General features: G+C 46.4%; 1 protein-coding gene across 2 annotated transcripts in view; it reads left to right on the top strand.

Annotated features, from left to right (window-relative positions):
* Positions 1-19,823, top strand: part of Epb41l4b (erythrocyte membrane protein band 4.1 like 4B) — a 153,490-nt gene that overhangs the window by 110,025 nt on the left and 23,642 nt on the right. Inside the window, exons 17-21 of one of the 2 annotated variants that reach the window (XM_038346974.1) lie at positions 1,052-1,170; positions 7,276-7,401; positions 11,830-11,897; positions 15,192-15,290; positions 18,866-19,043. In XM_038346974.1, coding sequence (XP_038202902.1) covers positions 1,052-1,170; positions 7,276-7,401; positions 11,830-11,897; positions 15,192-15,290; positions 18,866-19,043 — 590 coding nt within the window. Of the gene's footprint in view, positions 1-1,051; positions 1,171-7,275; positions 7,402-11,829; positions 11,898-15,191; positions 15,291-18,856; positions 19,044-19,823 lie in introns of both variants that reach the window. The other variant, XM_038346973.1, reaches the window with a different exon arrangement.

Below are 19,823 nucleotides of genomic sequence, written 5' to 3'. Positions count from 1 at the left end.
CTCAGAGGTTAAGAGCACTGGCTGCTCTTCCAAAGGTCCTGAGTTCAATTCCCAGCAATCTCATGGTGGCTCACAACCATCCAAAATGAGATCTGGTGCCCTCTTCTGGCTTTCAGACATACAGAACACTTATTACAGAATAAATAAATTAAAAAATAAAAAGACCCATGCCTCGCTGCCCCAGGATGAGTCCACACTTGGAGCACGCTCACATATAGACCTCCAAAGCTTCACCCTGTGGTCCCAGCCTCCCAGACTCTTCCCACACTCCAGCTGCATGGGAACCTCTGCCCTTTAACCACGCCCTATCCTTTGTGCTGGCTCTTCCCTCGGCCCCGCAATGTTTTTCTCTATGCCCTAGTAAGCCTCTACGTCCCTCAGGAGCCGGCTCACATGTTATGAGCGGTGATGAGCATGCTGGTGGTGGGTATCTACTCTCTCGTGCCTGTAGCAATGATGAAAGCTCTTAGTGCTTTTATGTGGAACATCCCCCCCCACTTACACTTGAATCATTGTCGTATTTGTTTATTTCCACTCCCCAGATGCCATTTGCTAACAAGCAATAAAGTACAAGCTTTATTGTATAATGAATATTTAATATTTAGCAAATGTTTAATGCATTAATGAATAAATCCAAGCTAGAGGGATGCGAGGTGGCAAACAAAGGCAACGCGATACAAAGAGCCAATGGCTCTGATTTTAGAAACATACCGTGAGTCTCCAAGGTAGTTTGCTCTGCCTATCAGCCTGGACACCCATCTTTTCACCATGTTTAAAGGCCTTTCCACGTTTAAGGCTTTTTATGAAAATAATCGCACTTGAGAAATACTACAGCAACCCTGCAACTTCCTATTTACATTTGTAAATGGCTCAGAGTCTCAGAGAGGTCAAGCGCCATGCCCAGGGCCACCCAGCTCCTGTCGAGGGAGGAAGGCTGTGAACCCCCGATGTCAGATGGTCTTGCTTGGCACCAAGCAGGAGGAGCAGGAAAGGAAATGAGTATCTAGCTGCCATTTCAACCCCCGTTTCCTCTCCCACGGCTGTGTTGCAGAGCTGAGTCCAGGAGCACCTGCCCTGTACAGCGAGGCGGCCGCCCATCTGAAGAAGCTGGAGCTGGAGACGGTGAAGACGGCGGGACCCTGGCCTGCCCTACACATCAACCTCAACAAGGTGCTGGGCCAGCTCTGCATGGAGGGCAGTGCCCTGCAGCCGGGGCCTGCTCCTCAGGTGTTTCCATTCCGGCTTCTAGTGTGTGTGTGCTTGCACACATGCTCCCGTGTGTGTGAGTACATGTGTGTGTGTGTATATGCATGCTCCTGTGTGCGAGTACATGTGTGTGTGCATGCTCATGCTTATACAGGTGTCCATGTGTGTGTACATACACATACTCATGTGTGCATACACGCATGTGTTCAGGTGCATGTGTGTGTGTGTGCACACCCGTGTGTGGTTTTGCTCCTCCGGTGCCGGCCACCTTCATTTTGCAGGCAAGGCCTCTTTCCGGCCTCAGACTCACCAAGTAGGCTAAGCTGGACTCACAAACTCTGACCCCCAGGGCACCCACTTGTCTCTGCTGCCTTCTGGCACTGCCATTTCCAACTTTCTTTAAGATTTGTATGCACACGTGTGTGCCTGTGGAGGCTGGAAGAAGGTGTTGGGTCCCCTAGAGCTCGCGCTCCATGCCTACTGCGGGAACCAAATTTTGGTTCTCCGCAGGAGCAGCAAGCTGTCTTAACTGGTGAGCCATCCCTCCAGCTCTATTCCTGGCCTTTCCCACGGGTCCTGGGCCTCGAACTCCGGTCCTCAGGCGCACGCAGTGCTTTACTGACTGTACCAGCTTCCCAGCTTCTCCCCCGCAGCCTTCCTGCCCTGATTAGAGTGTTTGAAGATCAGAGCCCCACTTGCCTTCTTGACAGGTGAGCTGCAGGCAGCAGCAGGTGGCACCCAGCAAACCCTACACCCCTTGGATAACTCCGCTTTTCCTTGTGTTTTAACTCTTATTTCGCAGTGCGCATGGCTGCTGGCTTTATTCGGGGCTTACCCAGAATTCCACGGCAACTAAGCTCTATTGCAAAGGATGTCGCCTAGCCCCTGCTCACAAGCATTGAGTCGCCGGGACCCCGAGGAGACTGGCATGCTCTGCTGTGGGCGTGTGCCTAGCTTTTCCCTGGAGCTTGAGCAATCCCTGCCCACCTTTCTGTCCTGTTCAGAGAAGTTCACTGTGTGTGTGTGTGTGTGTGTGTGTGTGTGTGTGTGTAGGCCAGAGGTCAACCTTGGGTGGTGGCAATCAGGGCCTATCAGCTCATTTTGAGGTAGGGTGTCTCACTGGCCTGACACTTACCTTTTAGACTGGACTGATTAATAAGCAAACCCCAGGGATCCTCTTGTCCCTTCCCCTCCAGTGAGTAACAACCCATCACAACTGGCATTCTTGAGACAGTGTGTCATGTTACCTGGACATTGGCCTTGAACTTGCTATGTCCTCTAGGGTGGTCTTGAACTCTGATCCTCCTGCCTATCCCTCCCCATTGCTAGGTTTGCAGGCATGCATCACCATGTCCAATTTATGTGGTGTTGGGAATAGAACCCAAGGGTTTGTGCACAATGGAGAAACATCTACCAAGTGAGCCCCAGCTCCAACCCACTATGTGATTCTTTATCTTTAAGGAAAGCATTTTGTGGGCCAGTGAGCTGTCTTGGGTTAAAGCCCTTGCACCCAGGCCTGTGGCTTGCGTTCTAGCCCTGTACATAGAGAAAGGAGAGGACTGACCCCCACAAGTTGTCCTCTGACCTCTCTACACACACAGCTGCTCACACACACGTATAAGTAAGTAGATGCAGTGAAAGATTGTATTTTAGAAAAAAGCTATTTCTTGCAGTAGACCTCCCTGGTAAGCGTGACACTTCAAATAGGATCCACTCGCTTGAATGTTTTTTTTCTCACCTTAAGGATGGAATCACCTCTGATTCTTCTATTGTTTTTGTAACTTCCTATTCTTCTTTTTTTAACAATTTAAAATATTATTTGTTTATTTCTATTTTTATGGAATTGGTGTTTTATCTATGTGTATGCCTATGTAAGGTTGTTGGGTCTCTTGGAACTGGAGTTATAGACAGTTGTGGGCCACCGTGTGGGTGTAGGGAATTGAACCTGGGTCCTCTGGAAGAGCAATCAGTGCTCTTAACCACTGAGCCCTCTCTCCAGTCCCTAGGAACTTCCTATTCTTAATTAAATGATTTTTCCATATCCATTTCCAAGTGCTACCCCAAATGACAGCAGGAATTTCAATCTCATCAGATTTCCCATGTGTTAATTATCTGTATCAACAGTTTAAATACACATTTAATTGTGTCCTCATCCCCAGTGACACCTCTGAACAGATGGCCTGTTCCCAGCAATGACACCAATACCCAGTTGTCATTTATTTGTATATTTTGAAATCTTTAATGCCATATTGGACAATATAGTCTTTTTCTACAGATCAAAATTGAACATAAAATATGGTGACTCAAGAAACAAAAAACAACAAAAGCCAGACAACACAAAAGTTGTTGGGGCCGTTCTCTGAGCTGGAACTTGTAATCTCCTGTGGAACCACTTTGTATGTGTAGGCATGTTCATGCATTCACGAGAATTTGGGCTGTTGACCAAGGTTTTCTGTCCCACCCAGTCCTTGTCCTGACCGGTTTCCGCAGTCATTAAGTCCCAAAGAAATCACACAGAGGTCTACATTAGTTATAAACTGATAGGCCTAATAGCTCAGACTTCTTGTTAACTTTTATAACTTATATTAGCCCATTATTTTTGTCTCTGTTAGCCACGTGGCTCTGTACCTAATTTGGCGAGGCAGTCACATCTTGCTTCTTCTGTGGCTAGGTCACAATTATGGAAATGAGCTTTCCTCTTCAGAATTTCCCAGAATTCCCCTGTTCTTATCACCCCACCTCTACTTCCTGCTTGGTTGTCCCGCCTATACTTCCTGCCTGGCTACTGGCCAATCAGCATTTATTAAAATACAATTGACAGGGTATAGACCATTGTCCCACAGCAGTGGGGTACATGGGTGGGCGTGGAAGTGTGAGTATGTGGAGGTCAGAGGACAGCCTGCATGTTGGTCCTCAGGCAGCTTCCACCTTTACTGGAGACAGGATCTCTCAGTGGCCAACTTCACTACACAGGCCAGCCTAGCTGGTCCTGTGGGCTCCCAGGGATCTGCTGGTCTCAACTTCTTGTCTTGTCATCAGTGAGATAACAGAATGTCCCTCCCTTCCCAGCTTTCTATGTGACTCTTGCCCTTGAGGATTCAAATTCAGGTGTGAGGCCAGCACTTTACAGATGAACAATCCCACCCAGCACTAGAGACGCCTTGGAAGCAAAACGGCTCGCACAAAGATGCACAAAGTTTGCAATTTCTTGTTGGCCTTCAAGGGAGGTGATCCACATGACTGAGCAGTCATGCTTTCAGCTTTGCTGGACAGAAGCAAGCTGGCTTGACTTGTGTGTCCTAAACAGCAATCTAGGTTGGCTGAATTTAAGGGGGAAAATCAATGCTGAATCCTTTTCTTATTTTAGCAGCATTCCGTTATTTGAAGCAGGTCTTCATTACTGTCAGAATAATTACTTCCCCGTAAGTCATTGTCACAACCCTCCAATGGGCTCCTAACTAATTAAATTCCTGTTTGCCAGCATGCCACCCCCAAATTAAAATCAACTACAAATATATTTATGAAAAAAATCCATTCAAGTATGAAATAAAAACCTTAATGCAACTGGATTTACAAACACAAAATAAATTACCCTAAACCCCGCACTGTAAACCTTCAAGATATTAAATTACATGTAAATTACTTATTTCCCTAACGGAGGATGCTCCATCCCTTGGGATGATGAATCCCACGTCATGTGACATTTCCCCAAGCCTAGCATGACAGTTTAGTGTCATTACTGCCCTCAATTCTCAGGCACACCTGGCTGTATTTTCTTTTCTAACTACAGAGTCTAGCATAAGAATGCCATTCATACCTTTTTCTCATTTGAGCATCTTAAAGTTCTTACGAAGGGGGAGATAGCAGCAGAGAGGTTAGGGGAGCTCATGTGGCTGAGTGGTTGAGAGTTCTGGCTTTGGACTTCATCAGAATCTTCATTCCCGGCCCTTGGCTCTTGTGCTTTCCCTTATATGATCCTGAGCAAGTGGCTTCCCATGGCCCTGCTTTGTTTTTTCTCATCTACGAACCGGGGGGGAAATGATATTCTGCTTTCTCTTCTGACCATGTAAATCTTTCCCTTTGATGGAGGAGAGCTTGGAATTGTACACCGGTACCCTACCAAACTGTATAACCAGCCCAAAGTCATCTGCTTTCTGCTAGAGTGAAGATGGTGAAGGTACCAGCAACAGAAGCCAGCAAAAGTGGCTTAGCCCTTTGGTTGAGCAGGGAAGACATTGCCGCCAAGCCTACAGTCAGTATCTGGGTCCCACATGGTGGAAGAAGAAACCTGAGTCTCCAAAGTTGTCTCTGACTCCCCCCTCACCCCCACACACTGAACGAATAAAGACACTTTACGAAAAAGAGTTCAAAGACACCCACCTCCAAATAGGATGGACAGTGAGACTCCAGTGAGTCATACCCATGAAATTCGTGGCCGATGGCTGGCTCATGGTACATCTTAGTACGCATTAGCTACTGGCATCTTCCTTTGTCATCACCATTGCTATCATCATCACCGTCATCATCGCTGTCACCGTCATTATCTTCATCATCATCTTCGTGGTTGTCACCATCATCATCCTGGTCATTACCATCATGACCATCGTCATCTATTTTGGATGATACCCTACCGACACGCCCCCAAGATTTTATTTCAGAATGCCTGCCTTTGTCTGTTTGGTACTCAATGACATTGCTGATGTCTCATCTCTCCCTTGTTTATTGGGAGGTTCTTTTGGTTCCTTCCTGCATCCCATGCCCTGTTTCTTTATTAAACACATTTAGCTAGCCACTTGCCCTGCGCTTCCTCTGTGGCTTTCATTATATTCCTACAGTGGATACCAAGATGATCGATGGAACTTTCGGTTTTTCTGAAGCGGGGTCTCAGCATATGGCCCAAGGTGACCTTGAACTCATCATCTTCCTGTGTCCACCCCCTGCGTGCTGGGGTTGTAGACAAGTACCACCATGCTCAACCGCAGCAGGGCTTTTGATTTAGAGATTAGCAAGTTTAGGACTTGAGGAAGCAGAGGATTTTTATGACATTCCCTTCATGCCTTGGTGTATGGTGACTGACCTCCACAGTACCTTCTGAGACAACCGAGTCGGTGTGAGGAGTCATTTCTTATTAAGCACATATCTCTTTTGATAATAAGTGAGTGTCGCCATAATTGTCTATAGAAGGTGTTTATTGGACACGGAGTCTGGGTCAAGCACCATATTGTGCTGAGACATGTAATGACCGTGACCTACAGTGTGGTGAGCAATCAGATATTATTTCCCAAAGTGGCATGTATACCATCCAAGATATTTCAGGGCTACGTGCAGGGATGAATACATTTTAGTTTAAGCACTGTGTAAATACCATGTCTACTACAATAGTCATAAAGCCTTGATTTCCAAGGTATTATTCTTTGAGCATGATTCAAGTATAAATGCTTAGTTCCAGGCAATCCTCCTTAATTGAGTCAGATCAACTTTAGGGACATATTCACTTAACATTTGGAAGATGACAGAAGTTGTGAAATTAGTGGCAAATTTGTCACTGAAGTCCAAAAATGTGATGCAGGGTCTAGGAGTGTGGCTCCATGAGGGAGCATGAAGCCTGGGTCACACCTGCTGCATATAAATTAAGATAATTAAGAGATGCAAATTCCTTATTGAGAGTCATGGTGTCCGGCAAGATTTACTGAACAGAGACCAGCAAGTATTTTGTGCTCTCTTCCTTGATCCTGCAAATGACTGACTTGTGTCTTGCTATCTCAGAGGTAGCAATTTGAGGGGAAATGGCTCAAGGCTGGGCAGGAGAAGATGCTGTGGCCTTGGCCTGTCACTGGTTCTTGCTGCCTGACCTTGAACCTTGAACCTGATATGCCCAGTCCATCCCTCACTAGAGTGGGGTGATGTGCCGAAAGTCTCTGCATTGGAAAGCAACAGCATAAAAGGAAGCTTTATCAGGACACGTGCATCCATGCTTAGAGCCCTGTCCCTGTGTTATTTGCCATTGTGGTTGTTGGGGGGAAGTTTTCCTTTCTGTTCGTTCACAGTCGGTCCCCTGCTTTGTCTCAGGCTGAGGAAAAGAAAGTTTCTGAGAAGACCCTTCAGACCCCACTGCTGCCGTCCCCAGTGGCGGATCACGTGAAGTGTAACATTCTGAAGGCCCAACTGGAGAACGCCTCTCGTGTGAGTGCCCAGGTACGTGGGGCGAATGCTCCTTCAATACCGTGTTTTGGGATTTCCTCAGTGCCACCCTGGAGGACAATGACACAGCGCCCGTCAGGGGCCAGTGTGGAGACAAAAGCCACCTCTTGGGATGGGAGCCTGGATTTTATTATTTTTTAAATTACATTTTATTTCTTTGTGAGGAGGGATGCAGGGGCCCATGCCGTGAAGTGCTGGTGGAAGTCAGAGGACCACTTTGCGGGAGTTGGCTCTCACCTTCCACCACGTGGGTCCCGAGGATTGAACTCCGGTTGTCAGACTTGGCAGCAGGCACTTTTACCTGCTCATCTGTCTCACTGGCTCTAGGAAGCCTGGGTTTTCATGCAAAGAATTCCTAACCGGTGTGGTTATTATTTGTGCAAGTAAATGGAAGATAGAGGAATGGGAGGCAGCGGCTCTCACATGCTAGTTGCTTGAGGGCCCTCAGCAGAGCTGCATCCCACCCCCAGGGGTTCAGTTAGTCAGTGTGGGAGCTAGTGATACGCACATCTAACCAGCTTCCTGAACTGCACTTTGAGTCATGCTACTCCAAGGGCCTGGAGGTGGCGTCTCCAGGAAGCACTTTCCATCCCAACAGCTTGGGGAACAAATAGTCTACAAATAAGGACATTCGAGTGCCGAGAGGAAGCGTTCCACACAGGTGAAACGTAGACTCCTGAGGGCAACTCCCTGTGGCCTGCTCTGGTATCTCACTTTAAGAGGCACATGTGGCTTGGTTACACACTCTGAGGAGGCAGGGTGGGGTGGGGGTGGGGATGGGAGTGGGGGGTGGTATTCCGCCGATTCTGTGTCTGTGATGGACAGGATGACACTAGATCTCCCGGTGCTGTGATACTGTAACCTTACTTAGATGTGCCTGTGGAGGAATGGGTCCCAGAGTTGAAGAAGCCAGGTTGGGGTAATCCAGAACTGAGGAGCCGTGAATTCCTCCTCTCTGGCGCCCCCTGTTGGCAAAGGAAAATCCGTTTGCTGGTTCTCAGTCCAGGTTCAAGATGGAGGGGTGAACTTGGAGATGAGAGAGGATAGTATAATAACTGCCATAAACCCATGGCACAGATCACTGGCCCCACGGTGACCACTAATAACACTCCTTCTGTCCTCCTAAATGAGGGGTCTAAAGGCAGACACCAGTCACAGCCGACATTCAAGGAGAAACTATTGGCTATCCCTGCCCTGAAAACAATATAAGAAGCTATGATTGGGCTGAGAGGATGGCTCAGCAGCTAAAAGTGCTTGTCATCACCCCTGAAGGTCTGAGTTCAATCCCCAGGACCCATATGGTTGAATAAGAGAGCCAAGTCTTTAAACTTGTGCTCTGACTTCTCCATGTGAACCATGACAAGCGTGTTTTTGCATATGCACACACACACACACACACACACACGCTCACACACACAAAGTTGTTCAAGAGTTTGTGAGAACAATTTTTAAGAACAGACAGGTCTTATGAACCAACTATCTCTACTTACATTGTACTTACAAAGTACTCAGCAATGTCTTCATTCTCTACTTACATAGTAACAGTCTATATGATTTAAGTCCTCCCAGAAGATGTCATGAGAAAGAAGAGCAGGCCTACAAGGTTTCTTTCATGTGGAGGCTGTGATGTAAACGGGACAGGATGGCAGAGACTGTGTGTTGGAAAGCCAGTTGGCTGATTCAGTGGTTCTCAACCTTCCTGATGCTGGGACCCTTCAATACAGTTCCTCGGGCTGTGCTGACCCCCAATCATAAAATTATTTCATTGCTACTTCATAACTGTAATTTTGCTACTCTTATGACTCATAAGAAAATCTGTGTTTTCTGATGGTCTTAGGTGACCCCTGTAAAAGGGTCCTTCGACTTCTAACAGGTCACGACTCACAGGTCGAGAACCGCTGGCTCTGGTTTGAGTCCTGATCTATTTCTTAGTGATGTTACTTTAAACTTATTTCCTGCCTTCTTTGAGCCTCATTTGTTTGGTACAGAGACTGGGGAATAGCTGGGTCTGGTGATGTATGCCTGCAGTCTGTAGTCCCAGGCACTTGGCAGTTGGAGACAGGGAGGTCTCAAAAGCCCAGGAGCTAGAGACCAGCTTGGGACAACGTAGTATGATCTCTTCTCCCGGGGCTGAAGAGACAGCTCAGAGGTTAATTAAAAGTATTTTTCTCTGCAAGCTTGAGGACTGGGATTTGGAACCCAGCATGCATATACATGCCTGTGTAATCCCATCCACGCCTGTAACCCCAGCACTTATTGGGGTGGAGACGGAAGGATTGCTGGGGCTTGCTTGCTACCAGCCTGCTTTTAAGGCGACTAGCTCCAGGCTCAGCAAGAGACCCTCAAAGATAGACAGTAATTAAGGAGGACACGATTCCTTTTTCCAGCCTCTGTACCCTTGTAAACACTCATGCGTATAGACCAAGCACAGACACCCTTCACACACTCACAAGTTAAAGAAACAAACCAAAACAAACCAAACAAAACAAGGTAAAAAGCCACCACCCTAGGCAACTGTGAAGATTAAAGGACACCATGTAGCTAAGAGGCAGTGCCCGACGTTGTCTCATAGAGGTACAGATAAGAACAATTACAGACTAAGGTTAGGGAGTGAATTGCTGGGGACACTGAGGGGTGTAGGTGATGGCGGTGACACTTTTTCCATGATAGTCAAGTTGACTCCTCACCTCCAGCTGAGCAATTTCAGGGCTGTTGGGGTGACTCAAGTGATAAAGCCACATGGTGCCAACCCTGGACAACGCTAGCATTTACAAGGTAGAAGAAGGGCATTAGCTCCACCGGGTTGTCCTTCAGCTTCCACGTGTGTACTGAGCAAGTGCGCACATGAGCACACACACATATGTAAGTGTAATAAAAACATTTTTTAAAACTCAGCTATTTCAAGTTCTAGTCACAACTGGTGGCCTTAATTGTATCCCCACTGCTGTTTCCATGTCTGCCGTTTTAGACTAACTCTAAGCAAATGAAACTGGTACGTGTTTCATAGCTTACGGAGTTGGTGCTATGCATATTAGGAAGCTCTGCCATGCTCCCAGGGCTCTCACGCTGCAGGAATCCTCTGTGGGGGATCCAGGTTTCTGCACTTGTGAAGACGTGAAGACATACTTTGTGTCAAAAATACTTCACTTTGGAAAGTGTGGGGAAGGAGTGGAGAAAGACTCAAAGAAAAGAAGAATAGAGAGATAGTGGAAGGGCCTTAAAGCAGCGGAGGAGAGAGGCAGGTGTGAGATCAGTAATTCCCGGAATGCTGGCCCTGGCGGATGTTACTGATCACTCTAGAATGATGCACAGCCACCCCACTGCTCCCTTCAAAGCCTCTTAGAGATTCCAAGAAGCCTTGAAGGGCAGAAACCTGCCTTATTTTCTGTCACCCTCATGCCATGGACCACTTTGTAAATGCCTCCCACTGATCTCCACAGAACCAGTGTTCTCAGGAAAACCAGACCCTACCATAGGAATCCCTGGGTTGCTGTGGTTTGAGAGTTTGGGGCATAAGGTGTTGGTATGCAGCCCAGCATCCTGCCAGGGGCTGAGCACCAGTTCCCTGTGGGGTTAGTGCAGAGCTCGGTATGTGGAAAAGAAGCCAATTTTGCTTACAGATGCTGACAGATGCTGCCTCTGGAAAAGACTGACAGGAGACAGAGCTGTATCCATCTGTGGACAGCTACAGCAGGTTAAGAGTACCCTCCAAGTCAGTCTCCTTGGCATCTTTGGCCAACACCTAGTCAGAGCATGAGGACCGTGGGCTGGGCATCTCCCCCATGGATTGCTGGTGTACAGAGGCGGAGCATGAGGACCGTGGGCTGATCATCTCCCGCACGGACTGCTGATGTACAGAGGCCGAGCATGAGGACCGTGGGCTGGCCATCTCCCCCACAGACTGCTGGTGTACATACTATTCAGCTGGCTGTGTAGGTGTCCCATCCTCCCTTGTCATTCTCAGGGACTCACCAGAGGGAGGAAAATAAGACTTGCATCAAAATCAAATGACATCATCCCTTCCGGGTTTGTTCCTTGAATGTACAGGATTGTAAGATCCTTTTAAAGCTGTACCTGTAAATGTAGCCTAGTCTTGTTCTTGATACACAGAGTGACGTTAGGGATTGAACTGCGGGGTTGTTTTTCCCACACCGTCCCCTTCTCATTCAGAAAGGAGCTGACACATAGCAAGGGCTAAATAAAAGTATGACTGCCAGGACTGACTGCAGTGAATGACCGCTTCTCAGTTCGCAGCGTAAATGACTCGAGAGTCTTTGTTGTTGTTTATTAGGTAAGGAGAGTAAGTTTGAACTACCTCCGTGGTTCTTCCCAGCTCTCCAACCCTTCGAATGCAGAGGACCCGAAAGCATTTTTAAACACGCCGAGCCACGTTACATTTGACCGATTTGCTTTCTTCCACAGATTGGAAAAGAGGAGCCCACCTTTGTAAATATCAATAAGAAATCAAGTCTTCAGGACACGAACATAAGGTCTGTGGTTTCTTGTTTGAATGGGGAAATGCTGCTGCGTCCTCCCATTATGCTGGAAGTACAGCTTCCGGGGAAACTGGTTGATGGGAGCAGTGAGGGACAGCAAAGCAGAGAGAATAGGGGCCGGAAGAAACAAGTTTGAAGACTTCCTTTAAGCCTGGGGAATGTGACTTAGTCCCAGATGAAAATGGCAGCCTGCCGTGCTAGCAAACAGCTCAGCCTCCTTGAGTGGTTTCTGCAGCTTGCAGAGCTGACCTTCCAGCAAAGGTGCTGAAAAGCTCTGGTTTAGAGTGGAGTCATCCTCGGTAACACAGGAAAGAGGACCCTTCCCAGTGGCTTCTGCTTGCTGCTCTTCCCCAGGGCCGGTCACTTCTGTGCTTCGTCAGAACTGGAACCACATGTGTTGGTTCACTGATGCTTTCGGCCACTATTTCCCCACCCCATGCCCCAGGGGAGATCCCCCTCTTAGCCCAAGTGACTGACAGCCGGTCATCATGGCAGTCCTTTTGCCATCTTGGTGGTCTGTCATCACCTGCTCTTCAGAGGGCTTCCTTCGGTGCTCCTCAAACGTACAGTAGATTCTCCTATTGAAAGTCCTAGGTTCTGGCTGGGAGGTTAACTCAGTAGTGGAGAGCCTGCCTAGTATGCTCAAGCCTCTGGTTTCTACCCTTGATAACACAAAAGAGATAAACAAAACCAACAGTAGACCCCTGAGTCCCACCCCCTTCTTGAGATTCTGTGTGTTGGTGGATGGGAGTAGGAGTGGTGGAGGGGGTGAGAAAAGGCATTTTAGGGAATGCCTGGGCATCGCGGGAAATGTTACACTTGATGCTCAAAGCTAGAGCTTAACGTTTCTCTACGTTCTTATGATTTCCAATCTGTATTCTCATCCAAGTTTGTCATCCTCCAGGGACAGGGACGCATTCCCTCCTGGGCTTTTTGGGGACTTAATTCAAGCTGGGGTGGGCAGCTGAGTTGGAGAATTCTTTTCTGTCGTGTACAAGGGCCTGAGTTCCATCCCCAGCACTAGATAGAGCAAACGAACCAAACAATAGCTGTTCCCCACCCTACCCACTCATCTGTCCCCAGACTTGGAGAACAGCATTGCTATTATCTGTCTCCTACCCAAGCTTGAAACTCAAGAGTCCTTGTCCCCCCGACCCACCTCATCCCCTTGTCTAGTTGGTCATCATCATCCATCGATTTGAGTTTCATGTTAACGCCAAAAATATGTTCAGGAACTTAATCCCTGTCCTTCCCTATAAGAAGCTTTCTCATCTGATTATCTTTGCATGCCAACCCCTAAATAATGACTCGGAGATTTATTATTGATTATGAAAGCTTAGCCTTAGCTTAGTCTTTTTTTCTACTAGCTCTTTAAACTTAAATCAACCCATATTTTTATTAATCTGCGTTCTACCCTGTGACTTTTACCTCTCTCCCATTCTGTGTGTCCAACTCATTCTGTATCTCGATGATGTTCCCTTTTCCTCTCTCTGCCAGGAAGTCCCACCTCTGTCTCCTGCCTAGCTATTGGCTGCTCAGCAATTTATTACACCAATCACAGCAACACATCTTCACACAGTGTAAAAGTATTCCACAATGCCTCCCTACCCTTACTGTCTCTTACTGTAGATCATTAATACCCCAGCTCTCCCCCCAGTACATTCTTGGCTCTGAGGACATTTTTACAATGCTAACTTGATAATGCCACTCCTCAGACTAAAACCTTTAGTTCCTGCCATTGCCTTTGGAGTAAACTCAGTCTGAATTTCCTCCTGACAGGTTCCTCCCTGCCTTCCTTCTGGTCCCTACCCCTTGCCCTGCTGCTGGGACCTCTTCCATGTCAGGGTGGTGGGGATGGTACCCTGCATTCAGCCAGGCTTCCACTCTGTCTCTTACATCTGTGATTTTCCTTGCATCAGGCTGAGAAACCTAGGAGACATAGTCGTTTTAGGGACCGTGTATGGCTACCCTGCAGTTCTGGTCTAGGGAACCATAAATTCAGCACATAGACTCAAATTCCTTATTCATTCTTTCCTATGTTTATTCAACAAGCATTTTCTAGTCGCTGGCTACAAACATACCACATAAGCAGACAGTAAATAGAAGAAAAAATAGACATGTGGAAGTGTCCATTGATCTGTCAGGGTCCCTTGCTTGGGGCCTCAACTTGTTTCAATGACTCTTTGGAGTCATTGACTCTTAGGAGGTGATTACTGTTTTTTAAAAAATATGAAATTAGTTATGACCATAAGAATATATTAAAGACTTTTCTTAAAGTCACCGCCTTGGGGCTAGGATGATGACTGAAAGTGATTAAAAGGCCCCACTGTCAAGTCTTGCAAATTCAGTTTAATCCTCAGACCCACAACATAGAGGAGAATTGACTCTTAAATGCTGTCTGTTCTCCAACCTCTGTATACACACTTGAACACACACAGAGAATAAATCAATAAATTATGATAAAAGTCAGTTTTAAAAAGAGCCATTGGATTGTCATAAGTGATTGAGGAAAAGCAAAGGAAAATTTAATATATTTTTACTTTTATTTATGTGTATGTGTTCATATAACTGTGTATAGGTGCCCTGAGAGGCTAGAAGAGAGCATCATATCTTCTGGAAGCATTATGGGTAATCATGAGACCCCCCAGCCTGGGTGCTGGGAATCGAACTCAGGTCCTTTGAAAGAGCAGTACTCACTTCTTAACCACTGAGTCATCTCTTTTTAAAAGCATTTTCTCATATATATAGTATTAAAATATTTAAGAAACAGTCCTATAATTGTTCTGATTATACATTCTCACTTAAAATATGTTTGGGATATAGTATTTACTGTTCACTGTAGCTTTATTATCTACTATAGCTACAGCCCTTGTGGGCTATTAGACTAAGTACCATGGCTACCAGATATTGGGAGCTAAAGCTGCGTTAGCCACGGGTTTTTCTTCATTCATTTCACAGCAAGACCTGGCTATGAACCAAATCCTCATATTGAGGTTGGGGCTTTGGAGGCAAGGCAGTTCTATTTGGTATGTCACCTAGTTATTTGTAATTCCCCACTTGCTACGGTCTCATCTCTATAATTTTTGCTTGTCTATTTTATTTTGGGCTTTTCTGCATTCGTAGTATAATGTCAGTTATTAAGTACAACAGAGAGTCAAGAGCAATTGGGTTTCTGGACCATAAGAATCAATAAGCTGTCTGTTAACTGAGAAGCAGTTCAGAAGAATAATACAAGGGCATTAACCTTTTGTTTGCTTGCTTGCTTGCTTTGCTTTGCTTTGTCTCCAGAAGTCCCATTCCTATACGTGTGGAAACAGCCCAGCCAGCTGTGGAGAAGCCAGAAATCAAGCCTCCCCGAGTGAGGAAGTTGACAAGACAATACAGCTTGTGAGTTCTACGCTTGTCTACCCCTGCTTTATTATACATGAACATTTCGTGATAGCCCTGCCCCAGCACCCTCTCAGATGGGCATCCCACAGACTTTGTCTAAGTCCCATTTAGGTTGTGATGGAACCAGAGTTTTTCTCCATGAAAACATCACACAGGGGTCACCCTTGTCCTCATTGACTGTGGTATAGTAAACTGTTCCCAGAATTCCATGCTTGCCTCCTCCCAGTTAGAGGACTGGGAGTCTGGCAGAGCCTCTCTGGGCTTCTCTGTTGGGGTCTCCCACAAGGCTACAGATTGTCCCCTAGGGTCTTGGTCACCTCTGAGAATTCCGTTATGTGCTTGCTATCAGAATCCATAGCCAAGGGGGCTGTTGGACCCAGGTTACCCTGAGCTTAGAGTCTTGCAAGGTTTCTCTGTCGGAACATGAGAAAGAATGCCAGCTAGGGAAGGTTAGTCTTGTATAGCCTCATCGCAGCAAAGACATCCTGTTGTTTTTGCCATGTTCTGTTTATTGGAAGCACCTTGTTAGGCCCAACTCACGCTCTAGAGGAGGATTGCATGGGTGAATGATTACTAAGGCAGGAACCACCAGAGGCCATAAGAGAAGCCGCCTCCGAATCCCCTGGCTTGATAGTAAAATGCTTAGCATGATCAGTCGACAGAACCAGAGAGAAGCAAGGGGCCACATACGATGTCAGGACCTACCCAGTTTCCTTCCACTTAATCCAGCCAAATTCTCTTGGCTGCTGTCCCAAGCATTGCCGGGTACAGCAGGATGGCTGTGGTCATCCCCGTCTCCCATCTCACCTCGTTGCTTCATAATGTACAGGGGTCAAAGACGGACTTGTAAGTCGCAGCCCCAACAAGACTCGGCTGCAGGTTGGAGTACTGATTGCAATGGAGTTCCCATTTTTGGCCCCAGCTGTGGCTCAGCCCTGACCCCTGGGTATGGTGTTTCTTAGAGAGCTGCAGAGGAATCTCCAGGCACGGTGGAAAATGTGGGCAGCCTAGGGCTCCAGAGATTCTAGATAACATTCAGGCCCCTTTGTAGCTCTGGGGTCCTGAGAAATGAACACTTTGGACCAGACTTTCTTTCTTTTTCATTTGTGTGTATGTGTGTGTGTTGTATGTATACATGCATGTTTGCATGTGTGTGGGCACATGTGTGTGCATGTGCACCTGTTATGTATTTAGAGGACAAAGGTTGATATCAGGAATCCACCTTATTCACTGAGGCAAAGCCAAACCCAAAGCTCACTGACATGATTAGTCGCTAACCAGCATGCACTGGGGTCCCTGTCTATGCTTTCGGAGACTACCAGACCCACCAAACATTTATGTGGGTTTCTAGAGATCAAGATTTTGGTCCTCAGGCTTGGACTGCAAATGCTTTAATGCTGAGCGGTGTGTGTCTTCGGTCCCCTGTTTTCACCTCTTCTGTTCTTCCATTCATTTCTTTCGAAGTCTTGGAGACCTTGCCAGTGCAAAGCCGGACTTACCATAGGGCTACACCTCTAGCCCATTTTTCCCCAGGCAGACTTTGACTTCTGACCTTCCTGTCTCAGCCCCCTGAGTATCTGGGATTATGGGTCTATGACACCAGGTCTAGCTTCAAGTGCTTTCCCTTTATCTGTAAAGTGAGCTCATGCCCAATCAAGGGTTTTTGTGAAGGGTCTGGTCAAAGACTGTAGGGATCCAGGATGCAGAGGGAAGTTGGGGTACAGTGCCAGAGGCCAACCCCAAACAGCCAGCAGTGAAGTGCCATTAGCCCTTGTAGGAAGGTAAAGGGGCAGCTCAAGGGGACTTCAGAGCACCACGTGCCCCCTCCCCAGCCCTGATGGGAAGCTGGGGACATATAGCAACAGTGTTTGTAGAAGAGCCAGAGTGGCTGGAACTCAGATAACTACACCTCTAAGGATCTCTGGGGAACGTATTAAACCACGAACATTTTCCCCCAGGACAAGGCTGGCAGGGTTCACCTTTCCTTTTACCTTTTAGAATTCAAAATGTTATTACCACCCATTTGGGATAAGTAATCATATTAAATAATGACAGACTATAGGTGGCCTGGAAGGATAGAAAATTTCACCTAATCACCAAATTGACTATTGTTATAAAAAAAAAATCCTTTCCCCTTTACACTGCTGCATTCAGAAAAAAGAAAAGAGTTCCAAGGCAAAGATCTTTTTCACTGAAACCCGTTACAGTGTTTGAAAGCCAAGTATGGTGGCACATGACTGTAATCTCAGTACCAGGGAGGCAGCAGTGGGAAGACCAGGAGTTTGAGCTAGCCTGGGCTGCATTGGTAAAGCAGCAATCAAGTTTTATGAATTTATCATGAATTACCTCAGAAACTGAAGTAAAGTTGGAGGCTTACTGAATTTTAAATATTTCTTTATATGCTGTAAGTTCCTAATATGCTATAAGTTCTAAGGCAAAAAAAAAAACCCTTTTTTTAATTTAAGAGGGGGCTGGAGAGATGGTTCAGTGGTTAAAAGCACTTGCTACCTTCAGACCCCCAATGAGGTGACTCACAACTGCCTGTCATTCCAGCTCCAGGGGATCTGATGCCCTCTACTGGTCACTGATGGTAGCTGCACACATATGGTGCATATACATGCACAGAGAAATAGAACATTTTTTAAAAAATCTTCTTTTTAGAAAGAAAGATTTGGAGTTTTTCCTATTTTAGGCACTGTGGGTTGACTTCCTACTGTAAGAAGTGAGCTAGGTTTTTTAAAATGGCTTTTTATGTAAAAACAAATAGTGATTCTGTTTTTAGGGTTAGAGCACTTTTACATAAGGTAAAAAAAATATTCACCCCCCTCTTCTGTGTCACTCATTATATGACTAACTTTTTAAAAAACAAGGTAAAAACCAGGCAAGGCTGACAGCTCCAGTACATGCTGTTCTTGCAGAGGTTTGGGTACCCGCCTCTATATCATGTAGCTCACGATGGCCTGTGGCTGCAGCTGTGGGGGGATCTGATACTTTGGGCCTCCATTGGCATATGCATATATCCACACACATACACCAGAATAAAAATAATAACTAATAAAAAATCTTTAAAAATTAAAATAAGGGTTAGAGAGATGGTTCATGAGATGAGATGGTCCATGAACGCACAACTAAGAAGCTATGGTGTGGCCATGCAGTGGAGCATTTCTCAACATGAAAGGCCAAGGCATTTTGATATATACCACAGTGCTGCTGGACTTTGAAAGTATCGCATGCTTCCATGAGGCTTCGGGAATGGGCAAGCTCACAGAGACAGGGTTGGGGAATATATAGTGGGGTGGCCACGCAACTGGGAATGTATGTCATATCGTGGAATTGTTTGTTTATAAGTGGCTCAAATCATAAATATGTTGTGTGTGGTTTGTCACGATTACACATGCACACACACACACACACACACACAGCTTTTGGTCTTGTATCTTATCTTGTAAGCTTGCACTTGAGTGAGCATCGATTTGGAGAGCCGTGGCCTCCTCTCCCTCCCTTCCCCGGCCCTCTCACTGCCTGTGTATTATTGTAATGAGCAGAGCTATATGTGCTTTTAGTAACCGCAGTGACGAAGATGACCTCCCTCCAGACCTGGCTGAGGCAGTGGGAGCCACCACAGCCACAACCGCAAACACCACGATGTCGGCCACTCAAGCCTCCGTGCCGCTGGCGTCCCCCAAAATCCAGAAAGTCAGCTCGCCTCAGAAGTCAGAAGTCAAGAGCCCACTGTCTCCAGGGGCCAAGGTATGGGGAAAAGCCTGAGGCATAATACACACTTAGTGAATAGCACTCAGTTTGAGCGTTGAGTTTTGCATAAGAGATGCATGCATACACGCATTCAAAAGCAGTAAAACCAGGCTGGTGGTTTAGCTCGGTTGACAGAGTTAAAGCCAGCACAGGTAGACCAGTCACAGTGGCACATAGCCATAATCCCAACTCGGGGTGAAGGCAGAATCAGAAGTTCTGGATCTACTCCACTATATAGTGAGTTCGAGGTTAATGAGAGAGAGACCTGTCTTTAAAAAAACAAAGCCGGTTTAAAATGAGATTAGGGTTGGTTCCAAGGCAAAAGAGTTGATAATTAAAACTAAAAGGAGCAGCTGGGCAGTGAAGACGCACGCCTTTAATCCCAGAACTGGGGGGAGACAGAGGCAGGCGGATCTCTGTGAGTTTGAGGCCAGCCTGGTCTATAAAGCGAGTTCCAGGGCAGTCAGCTGTTATACAAAGAAACCCTGTCTTAAACAAACAAACAAACAAACTAATTAATTAATTTTTAAAAAAACAAAATATATGACAATTATTTATGAGAGACACTTTATGGTATAAAACTAAAAGCATGCACTGTGCCTTAGGGCATGTTAAAGAGATTCTTGTGGGTAATGTTTTATATCTCTATATGGCGCTGGGTGGCTTTAAAGGCAGGTATAGCAGCCTACATCTTTAGTCTCAGCATTTGGAAAGCAGAAGTAGGTGGATCTCGACAAGTTCAAGGCCAGCCTGGTTTCCCTAGTGAGTTCCAGTACA

The sequence above is a fragment of the Arvicola amphibius genome, chromosome 11 (genome assembly GCF_903992535.2).
Source record: "Arvicola amphibius chromosome 11, mArvAmp1.2, whole genome shotgun sequence".
Classification (NCBI taxonomy): domain Eukaryota; kingdom Metazoa; phylum Chordata; class Mammalia; order Rodentia; family Cricetidae; genus Arvicola; species Arvicola amphibius.
This window is presented reverse-complemented; position numbering and strand designations above follow the sequence as displayed.